The 16,243-nt window shown below is 44.7% G+C and overlaps 1 protein-coding gene across 4 annotated transcripts in view; it reads right to left on the minus strand.

Moving 5' to 3' along the window:
* Positions 1 to 1,047: 1,047 nt before the first annotated feature.
* LOC147464889 (calcium-dependent protein kinase 1-like) overlaps positions 1,048 to 16,243 on the minus strand; it is a 68,694-nt gene continuing 53,498 nt past the window's right edge. For 3 of the 4 annotated variants that reach the window (XM_086516997.1, XM_086516986.1, XM_086516989.1), the window contains 3 exons: positions 1,849 to 1,976; positions 1,646 to 1,763; positions 1,048 to 1,536 (listed from right to left, as the gene is read on the minus strand). In XM_086516997.1, coding sequence (XP_086373123.1) covers positions 1,462 to 1,536; positions 1,646 to 1,763; positions 1,849 to 1,976 — 321 coding nt within the window. In that variant the 3' untranslated portion in view covers positions 1,048 to 1,461. The remainder of the gene's footprint in view (positions 1,537 to 1,645; positions 1,764 to 1,848; positions 1,977 to 16,243) is intronic. The other variant, XM_086516992.1, reaches the window with a different exon arrangement.

A 16,243-nucleotide genomic window follows, 5' to 3' on the forward strand; every position in this document is an offset into this window, starting at 1 on the left:
CCACCTCCTATTCTAGAATTACTTTTTGTCTAATCTCATCCAACTTCAATAAGTCCTTGAGTCTCTTTTTAAGGTTAGTGTTATTATCCATATTTTATTTTTATGTGACTTTGAGACTAGGAACTGCAAATTCCAATGGGACTGTAGCCTCTGTGCCACACACCATTTTGAATGGTGTCATTCCAATAGTAATCTTGTAGGCTAATCCTATAAACTATAGCGTAGCTTGAAGCTTTTCATCCTAGTTGTGAGGTTCTTTCTAGAAGATACTAGTTAAAAATATCTTTATAGTTTTGTTACTGCTCTCAGACTGCCCATTGCATCTAGGATAGTAAAGTGTTTATTTACAATGCTTGATGTAGAATATCTTAGTGAGATCTCAATAGTTTCATTGATGAAATGAGTTCCTTGGTATGAGACTATTTCTAGAGGAGAGCCATACCAACATATTATATTTTCATATATAAACCAAGATGTGGACTTGGTTGTGTTTTTTGGAAGTACCTTGGATTCAACCCACTTACTTACATAGCATGTTGCCATGACTGTGTACTTCTTGGAGAGCATAAACTTGATTATTGAATAGACAAATTCAGGTGAACTTGAGACCAAATTTTAGACAAATGATTTAGACGAATGACTGGACCAATTTGAATAGACAAGTTCAGATCATGGACACAATGAATAGGAGACAACACAACTAAGGATGTAGTTCAGATTAAAGCTGGATACATCTAATTCAGATTCAAATTTAGATACAAGGATTTGTGATACAATGAAGACTTAGATTAATAATTAGAGAAGCAAGTTCTAGCTCCAAGTGATACAATGGCACAAATGATCAACTAAGCATCTAAGAGGTCTAAGAGCTTATAAGTGCTGAGGGTTGAGTCTAAAGTTCCCAAAATGGGATTAAAAGGCCCCATTTCATTCCTCTCTCTCTCTCTCTCTCTCTCTCGGGAATTGTGTAAGAGTTCTGATAAAATTTTTTGTCAAAAAACGTAACTATCTGACTTACTAGTTCAACTTTTTATTATGAGGTAAGACTGAAGAAAGATGAGCCTTTCAAGTTTAAATGTCATAGTTTCTCTGTTGGATGGACACAGATTGTAGCATCTTATAAACTTAGTTTTTGCTTCATACAAGAACTATTTTAAGAGAACAAATAAATCTCTTTCTGGTCAGTAAGATAAGCAAATAGCTATATGCATACATATAATATACATGTGTGATTATATAGCCATGGCAATTTGGAGATGATGTCCAATCTCTCCAATTTGCGGGAAGCTTCCAGAAAGATGGGACTCGATCGACAAGCACCATTAAAACCAAACTGCTATCTGGTCGCATGTCCTTGGTTCTCAGGTGGCCAAGCTTATCAAGAGTAAGGTAATGGGGGATCTAGGCTTTTCTCACTTACATTCTAGCCAGAGTCTTTGAAGGTGAGCACTACTAGATACTTCATCCACGTCGCCTCCGGGTTGGCATACCCTTCCTCATCATGGCCTGGAACTCCACATAGTCAATTCTTCCATCCTTCCAAAGAACAAGAGAGAAAAGGAATTAAGATATAAGTGTACTATCTTTTCTTCGCCGTTAAATGTGACTGCATGTAAAGAAACATGATGAATAGCTCATGTTTTACCACTGTTTTGCTGCTTACTTTGTTAGTGTCTACTTCTGTGATGATGTCCGTGATTGTCTTTTCATCCCCCATATTATACTTTTCAAGAGCTACTTTTAACTCATCCATGGTGATGAAACTGCAGAGATTTGAGTTGATATATGAAAAAGATAACTCTTGAAAATCTAGAGGTGCAAGCAAATGAAAAATATCAAATGCCTTACCCGCTTCTATCTTTATCAAAGTAATTGAAAGCCTCATGCAAGTGATTTTCCTTATCGACCTTGCTTATATGCATTGTTGCTGAAATAAATTCCATATAATCTATGGTGCCACTTCCATCTACGTCAGCCTGCCAATTTCAAATAACAAAGCACTCGACATTTTTGGACATGATAAACATCCTCCATAATAATGAGTTCTTAAACCAAACAAAAAATACTTTAATATTAGCTGTACAAAACTTTGCTATATGGAGTGCAGATATGTGGACCCTCAGTAGATGATCATAGTCATCGGCATGGAGGTACAGATGGGTGGCAAAACATGAAGAGGCCACTTATCTCCATGATCTCCAGGATGATCAAGGCTAAGGCCCCAATTTTCCACCATCATGCGATCATCCGAGCAGAGCTGGCTGCCCCTCCTCTGGTGGTGGAGTCTCTTACGAGATCAACGGCATTCATACACAGCTTATGGGAGCTTCCACGAGATCGTTATGCTCAGCTGGATCTGGAGTCCTTACGGCACTTGACAACATAGGGAGATACATGATGTTGGTATGCACAGATGGCAGCAAGGCTTGAGCTACATGGTTTCTTTATGGACACGCTCCCCCTCTTTTCAGTTTTCCCTAGCACGGAGGGCAGTCACTAGGCTTATACGACAGGATCTGTTTCAGTTGATACCCAGAGGACATGGATCGAGCCTTTACAAGAGCTGGACACGAAGATGATTACATACAAAGAGAGCATTTTCTCCAACTCACAGAGGATGGGTTTTTATCTAGGCCTATCTACATGGACACTCACTTGTCCCACAGCTTACAATGTGCTACTGGACATATTCAGACATCATCACACCAGTTGGAGATTGAGACTGGCCGATTTCGAAGCCTCTCAAATGAGGCCAGATTGTGTCAGCTATGTCAGAGAGATTCAAAGACAGAGCTCCTATGTATGCCCCTGTACAACATACTATGAGATACGTGGCCGCTTTCACTACCTCTTTAGAGAGGGTTTTGGACCTCTATCTAGAGTTATGAGATACCAGGAGCAGAGATGTCTTGGACTCTATCTACTAGAGATTCAACAACATCGAGCGGGTTTCTGAGAGAGGCTCACAAACCTAGAGACACACCCAGAGACAAATCAAAGTGTTCTTCCATACAGAGGTTGAGTAGAGATGAGAATAGCCAGAGAGGAGGGAAACAAGGCATATCACTAGTAGAGGTATACTGAGTCATCGAGCAGTAGATCCGGGGAGATCCAAGAGGCCTAGGATGAGGGGATGCTCCCATTGACAGAGGAGGTTGCAGCAGAGGATCAGATCTATATTGGGGAGACATGGGAGATGCCCTGTGTGGACATCGACATGATCATGCACTGACTGATGCAAGCCATCTTCCGTTATGATATACACATATCCACCATTTTGTGTCTGTTCTCTGAGATATACATCCACCTTTTGTATATTACCCCTCAGGCTCTTGATATGCACCTTTTACAGCTTTAGCAGTGTTTCTGTTTAGTTAGTTTCTTTCTTTTTATCCAGACCTTGTATCAGATTCACCATGATCTAACTCTTTTGTCTCATAGGTCATTTTCGCCTTTGGAAGGTCTTAAATATAACATCTCATCTCTCCCCCCCCCCCTCTCTCTCTCTCTCTCTCTCTCTCCGGATAGATCTTTAAGGTCTCTCGGGATAGTTTCCTAAGACGTTAAAATTCTCTTTTTCAAGGGTGTGTGTGTGTGTGTGTGTGTGCGTGCGCGCGCACTAATAAAAAGAGGAAAATAGTATAACCTTTCTATCACCCCAAGTGTGGTAGATTACTTATGCCATTTCCCTCTTGAATAACAGGACTTGAGTTCAACTCTCTTCGTCGGATAGATCTTTAAGGTCTCTTGGGATAGTTTCCTACGACGTTAAAATTCTCTTCTTCTCGGGGTGTGTGTGTGCGTGTGCTAATAAAAGAGGAAAATGGTATAACCTTTCTATCACCCAAGGGTGGTAGATTGGTTATGCCATTTCCCTCTTGAATAACAGGTCTTGAGTTCAACTCTCCTCGTCGGATAGATCTTTAAGGTCTCTTAGGATAGTTTCCTAAGACGTTAAAATTCTCTGCTTCTCGCAAGGGGGGGGGGGCTAATAAATAATGAAAATGGTATAACATTTCTATCACCCAAGTATGGTAGATTAGTTATGCCATTTCCCTCTTGAATAGCAGGTCTTGAGTTCAACTCTCCTTGTTGGATAGATCTTTAAGGTCTCTTGGGATAGTTTCCTACGACGTTAAAATTCTCTTCTTCTCGGGTGTGTGTGTGTGTGTGCGCTAATAAAAAGAGGAAAATGGTATAACCTTTCTATCACCCAAGTGTGGTAGATTGGTTATGCCATTTCCCTCTTGAATAACAGGTCTTGAGTTCAACTCTGCTCGTCGGATAGATCTTTAAGGTCTCTTGGGATAGTTTCCTACGTTAGAGACATCGTTCTGGGCACATGCCTCAGAACAACTGGTATGATGAGGAGTGTCGACAGAGGAGAGCTCAGATCTAGTGAGAGCTTGCATTGGGAGTGACCACCAATATACAACACTGTCGCTTTTGAGCAATAAGCTTGAAGGCAATGGATAGCAATGTCAGGATTAAACTCGATTTGTATCGAAGCACCATCACCACCCTTACCTTGATTGAATACATTCACATCGTGCAACAATCCTTTCGTCAAAGTGTGCTTGCCAAGAGGGGCTAGCCTGAAGGTTGTCTCACAAATCCTTGCGTAAAAGCAAGGATTCGGTGCCACACTCACAATACTAACCTACCATTGAAGCATATTCAATGCTGATCTAATTCATGAATGCGATTTGAATTGAACCATTTTCAGCAAAGTAATCATGGCACACTAGTTGAAGATTATGCAATAAAAATATTGAATGGGGTCTTGCATTTGAAAAGGCTCTTAGGCAAGAGGGAGTTTGTAGTTTAACACTAGTTTTGTAATTGGACATTCAGTAGAGATTCAGGAGAGGCTTGGCGTTTATTCCATGAGCAGTCTCCCCCACCAGTGATTACTTCTATGGAGATATGGGGGTTGTATGCAACATCATTATACACTGTACCTGGACAGCCACCACTACCAGATCCACCACAGCCATGTCTGGCTACGAGCACCTTCACCACTGAGATGGTAAAGGAGGCCATTGACAGGATGAAGACCGTACGGGCACAGGATCATGAGGGTTTGGTAGCAAAGCACATTTCGTACGGGCACAGGATCATGAGGGTTTGGTAGCAAAGCACATTATACATGCTGGGGACTTGTTGGAAGAGATGCTTGCACGGTTGTTCAACCATGTCATGTGTGAGGGCTTCCCTGAGTCTTGGAGATTGTCTACTATTGTGCCTATCTTCAAGACAGAAGACCCCACAGTGCCGGGGAATTACCGTACTATCATGGTAGGACACACATTGGCACGGTTGTATGCATCCATCCTTGAGCATAGGCTGAGCAGTTGGGCAAAGATTATGGGCATACTGGCACCTGAACAGGCTGGTTTCAAGAGGGGTTTCTCCACACTGGATCATGTCTTTACACTCAGAGCTATCATTGAGGAGGGTCGAGCACATGGTAGACGGATATATTGCAGCTTTGTGGACTTCCGCAAAGCTTTTGACACAGTACGAAGGGCCAGATTGATGCGCCGACTTATGGAATTGGGGGTACCCACAGAACTGATATGGGGGATTATGGCATTGTACAATTCAGTGAAGGGTCATGTACGCACACCAGAGGGGATATCTGACATAGTTCACTCCACTATCGGAGCGAAATAGGGATGCCCATTGTCCTCTACTTTATTTGGTATGTATGTTGATGAGGTCTCTGATTATATTGACAGAGGAGGAGATAGAGGTGCTCAGCTAGCACAGACATGGATCCCTCTTTTATTGTATGCTGACGATATCGTGTTGATATCAGACTCACCAAAGGGTATGCATAGTTATTTGGACGCATTGCATAGTTTTGTAGGGGATAGTGGATTGTCTATCAACCTTGGTAAACCCAAGGTCATAGTATTTAATACCACGCCACAGTGGGTCAGGAGATCAGCACCTACATTCACATATGGTCAGGACAGTATGGAGTACACTGATGCATACACATATCTTGGGGTGGTCTTTAGTGGACCGAGGTTCGCACTGAAAGTGGTAGAAGACACTAGATTGACTCGTGCCTATGCAGCCCTAGGCTGTTTAGAGAGGATTTGTTCGCAGGTTCAGTTCCAGGAACCTCGAACAAAGCTCTGGCTCTTCGACACTTTGGTCGCTTCAGTTATGCACTACGGGGTTCAGGTTTGGGGACCATATGTTGACAATGTTGGGTGGAGTAATATGAAGAGGCCCTTGGTGTAACAGACTTGAACACTCCAAGTCAAATCTACCGCAACAACACAAATAACCACTTCAAAAACAGTTCACAATTCACAATTGATTCGACACTGGCCTGGCGGAGTTCCTTGCCTAGAGATATTGGCCCCAAAGACTGGCGCCCCTTTCGGTATTTCTTTTTGTATTAATCTGTGTTCAAAGTACAAGAGTGCGGGCAAGTGCTCACACTCAGACTTTGCGTCCAGATTCTCTGAGTTGTAAGTGGCAAGCCCGCTTATTTAAAGGTACAAGGGTTAACAAAAACAGAACCCCAAAAGCTTTAAAAGCTGAATAAAAAGCTTGTAAAAATAAAGCAGTTCCACTTTCTCTCTTGAGCTCTTGGATAAAGCAAAAGTAGTGTCCAAAAACTGCCGCAAAAGTGCCATGTTTGCAGCCCTAAAAATCCGCCGTAAATCGCGGATGCCACGTCAACATGCTGCGCAGTATTCGGGTCCGTACAAGGCAGCCACGTATACAACCTGCAATTAGGGTCTTTCCTACAGTTAGGGTTTTTCCCTGCATTGGGCAGCTTTTCCTGCAGTTAGGGTTTTTCCCTGCATTGGGCAGCCACGTCACAGTTTCTTGCATAGCCCCCTCTTGAAAGCATTGTAATCGCCCTCGATTAAGCCTGCAAAACAAATAGAGTCCATAAACTATCTTAACAGACATTGACTGTTAGTACCTACGCACTAGGAACACACATCTAGTACATATACCAATCGACAGTCACATCACACGACGGCACAGGACATCATATGACATTCAACATTCATTCGGATCTTAGACCATGATTTATCGGCAATGTAGCTAGCAATCGCATCTAGATCCAGTCGGGACCTCATAGATGGCCAATTGACTAACCCCTATTGCAACCATGTCTATTCGAGATCAATTAGACCAAAATGCTACAGTCATTTCGTCTATCAGTTCCTGCACTTAAAACAAGTTAAGAACAAATCAGTTTCATATTCCGGAATTCCATTTCATAAAGTCATCCAGTAGAATACTGTCAGCTCTCAGTATCCCTGAAGCTCAAAGAGACATCAGTGACTCTAGTATTCGAAAATTGAGGCATCTGTTGACAAAGGAGCGGAGTAACTCCCCTCTTGTGCATACCCACTGCACCAGATCTCCGGCCAAGCTGAATTCTGTGTTCCATTTGAAATAGCTATGCTAAACCAAAAGCTTCAAGGTAAAGATTCACATTCTGAGGAATATCTGCTAGGTCTTCCTCCTCCATTCGCTTCGCATCCATTGCGAAGTAGGTCTTGAATTTAACCAAGAACCATCAGTTCGCTTTACCTTCTTTCTTTCTTTTTGTGCCAATTTTTGTTCTGGAACGAGCATCTGCTCGTTTTCGTCCAATTCGGGTTGCACCTCTGGCTTCCCATCATCGGGCACATCGCCTTCAAAAGGCTTTAAGAGACTCACATGAAAAACATTGTGAATCCTCCAAGTATTCTGGCAGCTTCAGTCCAAAGGAGATATCATTTATCTTTTCGGAAAACCTGGAAAGGTCCACACTATGTCATGCTAAGCTTACAAAAGAAGCCGCTCCTTTCCCTTTTGTTTTTTGTTTTTTTTTTCTCTGGGGCGTGCCTTCCCATAATGTAAGAGCATCCAATCCTTCTCCTTCAATTTCAAATCGCAACAATGGCGATCTGCTGCCTTTTTCTGTCTTTCCTAAAATTTCTGCAAAGTCGTCCGGACCAAGTCCCTCGTGAACTGGTTGGCTTCAAAGAAAAATATTATCTTCCGTGCTAAGGAAGGGTGAAACCTTCATAGCAAATTCAAGAATCTCAAATGGCACCTTCCCCATCAAAGAGTCAAACGTGTTTCACTCAATAGCAATCTCTGATTGCCCGTTAGTCTGCGGGTGGAACGATGACGAAAACTACAACCACGTGCCTATGTTCTCCCAAATAGCCATCCGAAACAAACTCGTGAACCTGGGGTCCCTGTCGGAGACAATTGTCTCAGGCATGCCATGTAATCTAAAGACCTGGGCAATAAACAGTCGTGTCCACGCTGTGTTCTCGGAAGATGAAATTCATTGCAATACTTTCCCAGGGACAGGTGGGTATGGGTAAAAGCTGTAACAATCCCTGTGCTTTATGCCTGTCAAATTTGACCTTCTGGCATACCAAGCAATTGCGCACAAACTCACCACATCCTTCTTGAGTCTCGGCCAAAAGAAGTATCTCTCTACCCCTTACAAGGTGGTAGCAATGCCGCGGTGACCCGTAAAAGGTGGACAGTGGCATTCGGTTAGAACCTTTTTCCTCAACGGCTATGTAATGCACAACATGGTTTTCTTCATCAAGTAGCCATCCGAAATGGAATAGTCCGCTACTATCTCCCCTTTCTCTATTCAACTAGATACATCTCCAAAATCTGTTCTGTGACGTATTGACCGACCATATCCTCGAAGTTCCTATGATGTATCATGGAAATAGCCAAGACCTCAATTCCACATGACATCATATGAGCAGAGTTGGTTCCCACCTATGGAGATTGAGGTACTTATCAGATCAGTATCATTTGTACACAGCTTATGGGACACCATCAGGGACAGATATGCTAGGCTTGCTCTTGAGTCATCCAGACAGCTGGCATTACAGAGAGATACATCATGTTGGTATGCATAGATGAGCTCATAGTTTCAGAGGCATGGTTTCAACATGGGCAGGCTGCGGCGGCCTGCCCCCTTTCCTGTATTCTCTTGATGCACCATCTTTGGCTCTTACACGGATGGAGATTACTAGACTCGTTCGGCAGGATCTTATCCAGCTTGATACCAGGAGGACATGGATAGAGCCATCACGGGAGTTGGGTACGAAGAGGGCTTTCTATAGAGAGCATCTTCTCCAACTCACGACATACGGTTTTGTCACACGGCCCAGCTACATGGACACACATCTATCTCATGGGTTACGATGTGCCATAGGCCAGATACGCACATCTTCACAGCAGCTTGGGATTGAGACAGGTAGATTCAGAGGCATACCAGCAAACAGGAGGATATGTCAGTTATGCCATGCAGAGACAGAGACAGAGTTTCACTTCATATGTCACTACATAGTCTACTATGAGATTTGGGGACACTTTCACTGTTTATTTAGAGATGGTTTTGACTCGTTAGATAGAGTCATGAGATATCAGGATCAGAGATGTCTCGGATTATTTCTACTTGAGATACAGAGACATAAAGACTCTCTATTGAGAGGGCATAGACAGAGACAGTCCCAGAGACGCATCTCAGATTTTTCAGTCCGAGTACCACAGAGGCAGAGGGGCCACCACCACCACAGAGCTTGGTTCCCACCCATACACACACGAGTGGTACTCTCATTGATCGAGCTATAGAGTTGGGGAGATCGAGACGACCATGAATGAGGAGGGGAGCCATGCAGCACCGAGGGAGATTGCGGCAGAGGATCCACAAGATTCTGGCACGATACCCAGAGTGTCAATCAGGATAGGCTTCATGCTACTGCTATATTGTATCATGGTGACACTTATCCCCACTTTGTACCTTTGTGGCAATATACCATTGCTCATCTTACCAGCCACCCATAGGAGTCGGTAGCACTCCTATCTCAGTTTTTAGTTTGTAGTTTTCTTTGTTTGTACCCGGACTTGGTACTAGACTCACCATTGTAATCAGTTTGGTCTCATAGGTCATTTTGGCCTTTTGTAGACGTTAATATATCATTTCATTTCTAAAGTATGCTGGGATGCACACGAGTGAGTGCCTCTGTGAGCCCTCACACCATGTGAACCTGTAGTGCCAAGGTCTGTGAACTCTACGCGAACAGAAATCTAGCACGGCAGATGTGAGCTACGGGATAGATCAGGCAATCAGGGTGTTGTATTGGCTACATGAGCAGTGTTGTATTGGCTACGTGAGCAGGTGTCGCAACACAAGAAGGTAAAACAAAAAGTTTCGATAGCATCTCTCTCTCTCTCTCTCTCTCTCTCTCTCTCTCTCTCTCTCTCTCTCAGCCCCCAGCTCTAGGGCCTCCTCGCACACTTAAGACCCCCCTGCCCGCCCAACCCCCTCTCCCTCCTGCTCAGTCCCCCAGCACTCCCCCTCTCAGGCTCAGCCTCCCTTGCCTGGGCGCACTGCCCCCCCCCCCCCCCCCCCCCCTTAAAAAAAAATTTTAAAAAAAAAAACACGATCACACACACATGATGGAAGGGTGAGGAGGGTGAGGGCATCCGTATCCAAAATGGCATCCTCTGTTGATAAACCGGATGAGCAAAGCAACTTTCACTACAACCAACAAGCGAGTCATTGCTTTCGAGGATGAGATGAAGGCTTGGAGGAAGGAGATGGACAAGTGGAGGAATGAAAAATCAGCCATACTCAAAGAACGAGATGCGATGAGACAAGAGATCGACGCACTTAAGGTGGAGGTTGCTTCTCTTAGGGACCGTTCACCGTGTGAAGAGGAAGAGATTGTCGAGGTGAAGGAAGCAATGAAAGAGGAGCTCACAAAAGCCATCGCCAAGACCATAGAGATGAAGACAAAAGCCATGTCCAACTCCATAGAAGCGAAGATGAAAACCAAGGAGGGATGGGTGGAGGTAGTAGGTAAAAACTCTACAAAGAAGTCAAAGAGGAAACCCAAAAAGGTGAGCACCTCCTTATACGAAACACAATAGAGGAGGAGAAGATGAGACAAGCACGACGTCTCAATGTGTGAGTGATGGGCATCATGGAGACACCTACCTCTACCCTAGAAGAAGAGGCCATAAAGCTTTGCCTCAAGCTTGGATCCAAAAATGACGTTTTCCCATTTGCAAAGACATGGAGAGTGGGGAAGGACACCACCAAAAAGAGAGCTCTCATCCTCCACTTTCCCAATGAGTTGGAGCAGAACACCTTCATGAGGAAGAGCGTGGCATTGTGTGTATTGTAGGGGCCACCCATATGCCTTGACAATGATCTCACACGCATGCACATTGAGCATCGACGCGCATGTATGCCTCGGGTACTACAAGCCCACAAAGAGGGCAAGAGGGCCATCTACAGAGACAGTTGTGTCATCATTGATAGCAAGGCCACCGACTAGGGACTCGTGGCCTATGAGACACCTCATTCAGAGATACACGTGGTGGTATGGAATGCTAATGGTTCCTTGTGGACACATGCAGGGAGACTAGGGAGGTTCGAGATATCATACTCCTCATAGAGACACATGAGAGCCCAGATAGAGGATTTCCGAGAGTACTCGGATATGTGTGGGAGTCCTCACATAGGAAGTGTATGCGCCACCACAGTTCCAAAGGCTCAAGGGGAGTAGCGGTTCTATATCAACGAGAGCTACAGGGAACGATACAAATCTTGGCTAGAGACCCAAAGGCACACTTCATATGGATAAGAGTGGAGATACATGAGGGGAATTTCATCTACATTGCCTTATGCCATTTTGCCCCATCAAGATCCAGATTTTCTACAATCACTAGAGACACTGCAGGGGGCGACACAAAGGATCAGAAGAGAGACGGAGAGGCAGAGCGGGAGACACTCTCGCCTTATGCATGCCTGACAGACGGGATCATGGAGTACTCTAACCTCGGTGAAATCTTCCTCATGGGGGACTTCAATGGGCGGACACAAGGCAAACAATGTCAGACATACGACTTTGAGGACTCCGACCTTCTACATCCACTAAATGAGGCAGGAGTAGTGATGACATCAACAGACATAGCCGTCCCAGCTTTATGGGAGAAACCTACCCAGACCGGGCTAACAACATCGTCTCGTTATTTATAACGGAATGACCTAGTGGCCCGACTCAGGAGGCCTCACCTGCATCCCATCATCGGCACCACAGGGTGGAGCACGCTGGACTATGTCATTGGATCTAGAGAAGCTGCACACCTGATTACATCTCTTACCATCCCACCCATACCCCTTGGAGCATATCATACCTACATTTCTCTCTCCTTGGGTAACACACCCCCATCACATACCCACCCATCTCCACATCCCACACGACCATCTACTTTACACATGCTCTCTCTGAAATATATACTCAGCACCTTTATAGTGGCATATATCAGCTTGATCCATCTGCACCCCTCGACACACTCACTACACAGCTCTCATCTTTTTTTGCATGATTCAACTCTCAATAGCTTTCTGCATCACACACACACTAGCAGCAGTACTCGTTCTGGGACCATGCCTGAGAATAGATGGATTGATGACGAGTGTAGAGAGCTATACATGTGCCTATGCACACAGTGTGCTCTAGGAGAGATCACACAGAGAGGCCCACAGACAGATGAGGTCCCTCACCCGCCGTAAAAAGCGGGAATTTGAGGAGGCACATGAGCTAGATCTCTTCCGCTTACTAATGAGCCAAGATTTAGCAGTGGCTTGGCGTCCATTATGGGAGCCTTGCCCATCCACTTCAATTAAGAACCCACAAAGATGGCATGATTATGCAGAGGCTCTGCCAGATCTTGAGAAAGCCGCACCCCTCGACACACTCACTACACAACTCTCATCTGTTTTACATGATTCAACTCTCAATAGCTTTCTGCATCACACACACACTAGCAGCAGTACTCGTTCTGGGACCATGCCTGAGAATAGATGGATTGATGACGAGTGTAGAGAGCTATACATGCGCCTATGCGCACAGTGTGCTCTAGGAGAGATCACACAGAGAGGCCCACATCCAGATGATGTCCCTCACCCGCCGTAAAAAGCGAGAGTTTGAGGAGGCACATGAGCTAGATCTCTTCCGCTTACTAATGAGCCAAGATTTAGCAGTGGCTTGGCGTCCATTATGGGAGCCTTGCCCATCCACCTCAACTAAGAACCCACAAAGATGGCATGATTATGCAGAGGCTCTGCCAGATCTCGAGAAAGCCACCCATACTAAAGTCCGCGGGACCATCCCGACCACCTCTACTCTCTTCGTAGCAGGTATAGTAAAGAGAGCTATATGGCGCCTACAACATGGACGCTCCATAGATCACACAAATATGCAGAGTGAGCACCTTATTTATGATGCAGATACATTAGCCCCTTTCATTGCAATGCTTTTCAATAGAGTATTGGCAAAGGGACTGCCTTCAGAGTGGACTCTGCACACCATTGTGCCTATCCACAAGTCTAAGGATCCACTTGACCTGGGCAACTACAGTTTCTGCCAAAATGAGTATGCACTTCATCCATTGGGTGCCGGGTCAAAAATTTGGCACAATGTGGATCCTTTGCAAATTGGAGCATCTCATTTGCACACTCATCAACCCATTGTTGACGTTGCATCTCCATAAGCTGGTACTCTGTAGGCCGAGGTGGCCCATACTAGTACTCTGCTAATCCACTCAAATTCTCCACACTGCTTCCCGTTCTCGAGGTGGCAAGAGGAGTCCTCTGATTCTTGCCCCAATCCGTGTGTGTTGCGAGAAAAGGGATCGAATTTCCCGATAGAAGAGAAATCGACTAAGCGTTGATACCACTGTAACAAACTTGGACACCCCAAGTCTGGAAACTTTTGCGACAAGAGAGATTTACTTTAAGAACTTCACAAATTTAAATCATAGTACAACTGAGTCGACACGGCCCGGCGTAGTTCCGTGCCCAGAGAGATTGGCCCCAAAGACTGGCGCCCCTTTCAACATTTCTTTTTGTATTAACAATTGAGCAAGTACATGTGCACTGGGCTCTCTTCTGCTCACCGGATCGTCAGCACTGTATGAGCCAGAGAGAGCCTAGGGTCTTATTTAAAGGCCCTTGGCCTTGGAAAATCAATTTACATAAAAAGCTTCAGTTTCAAAAGCATATGGTGCCAAAAGCTTCCGCCCAACACAGCCAGCGCGATTTGTGAAATTTCGTACATCCTGCCACGTCAACAGCGAAATTCACGGGCGTCTATACAACCAGCCACGTCAGCAACTTCTACGCAATTTTTTATGTCCTTGTGTCCCTTTGGCATCGTCGGCAGTTTCCCATAAGTTGGAACAACTTATAATTGGAAGTCTTTAATTTAGTGTCCACAGGTCATGCCACGTCATCAATTTGTGACACATGCCATAGACATTATGCTTGTAGTTGAGCTTGTACTTGTGTTTCATTGTTTTGTTTCAGTTTGTATGGCATATACAGTGCCGGCTTGTGGCTGACACCATAGACATTATGTGTTAGAAAATAAGACGTAGCTAAATAGATTTTTGAGTAGATTACTTAATGGAGAGAGATAGATTTCACACACAAGAGATTATAGAGTAGAGAGAGAGAGAGAGTACACACGATATACGTGGTTCACCCAATGTGGGCTACGTCCACGGGAAAGCAGCCACTCAATGGCTTTAGCACTTCAAAAGAAGAAGTAGTTTACAAAGGGATTAAACCCTTGATAGAGCTCCCGCCTTGCTTCACTCTCACCACCTCACACTCACCTTGTTGCATCAACTTCACACTATAAAATGTGTGTAGAAATGGCCTCCTTTTATAGGCCAAAAGGGCTGCCCTCTCTTATGAGAGGCAGCCATGTGTAGCCGCCCTTGTGCGAATTAAGTCCAAATCGGACCCTCCAATCCGCCCATGTGTGGCCGCCCTTGAGAAGACAAGTCCGCTTTTGAATTCGGCCACCGGCCATTGAATTCGGCAACCGGCCACCGGCCATTGACTTCCGACCACCGGCCACCGGCCATTGACTACCGGCCACCGACCAACTGACCGGTTGTTTTCCGACCACTTTCCGGCCACCGACCAACCGACCGGTTGTTTTCCGACCACTTTCCGGCCGCCGTCCGGCCATAATATTCCGGCGAAAAGGAATATTCCGACGAAAAAAAAAGTCTCGGGAGGCCTCTAAAGTTGCCCCTGATTCTTGTCCGTGAAAATTTTGGTTTCCGGTGAGTGATTTTCCTTAACGCACGATGGCTTCTCCTCATAATGGAGGCCTTACAAATGTGCGCTTTTACCACAGAAAATTACAAGGGTAAATCAGGCTCCATACTTAACATTATGCTTGTAGTTGAACTTGGTTTCATAATTTATCATTGAGGCTTGAGGCATTTGAGTTTATGTCCAATTATCATTATGTTCATTTTCAGCATTGTAATGCAAATTTGTTTATGAGTCTATGGGTTTTTCCCTAAAATATGGGTTTTTACAAATGGTATGTACCTGAAAGGTGGTTCAGTACGGTAGTACGTAACGTATGTACCTAAAACATGTTGTACACTACGTACCTTTCCACCTTGGTGTCACACGATACCATTGAGAGTCTACTTGTAGAGTGTAGGTGAGATCAGAGCATAGAAGGTGAGGATCTGGAGGTGTAGCAATATTGTATAAGAAGGAACTGCAGTCCGCCATTCATATTGTACGAAGGGGTAAACATGCCAGATATATGTGGGTCAACATGAAAGCACAAATGGATAGACCATTGTACATTGCAATATGTTGTTTTCTCCCAACACATCTCTCTATGCATCACCCAAGGGACTTTCACACTAAATGATGTTTGGATGAGGACAAATGGGAGTTCTCTAGGGATGGGAATATCATTCTAATGTGAGGACAGCCCAGCAGCAGTCTTCCTTTTTTGACATGATTGAGGAGAGGCTGATAGAGATAGATACTACAGAGCTCGAACTTAGTCGCAGCTCACAAGTGGAGAAGTACACAAAGTATGGGAGATATCTACCGGAGATGGGGACAGGACATGGACTAGCTTTTCTAAATGATTTGGGGAGATGTCCGAGAGCCAGAATTTTTACTTGCTTTCCTCACACACATGGAGCCTGCACGATAGATTATGTGCTAGCCTAGATAGCTCCATCCCACATATCCAGGATCTCATAGTGGGGCCTCGTCCTATTGGGGTGGCAGTAGATCGTGTAGTCATATCATTATTGATGGAGTTGCACTACAGTAATAGCCATACTCAGGGGTCTATAGCCTTGTTCCCGCGACACTTTCTGTAGAGAGATGAGAAGG

Source organism: Adiantum capillus-veneris, chromosome 1 (genome assembly GCF_014529385.1).
Source record: "Adiantum capillus-veneris isolate H3 chromosome 1, ASM1452938v2, whole genome shotgun sequence".
Taxonomy (NCBI): Eukaryota; Viridiplantae; Streptophyta; class Polypodiopsida; order Polypodiales; family Pteridaceae; genus Adiantum; species Adiantum capillus-veneris.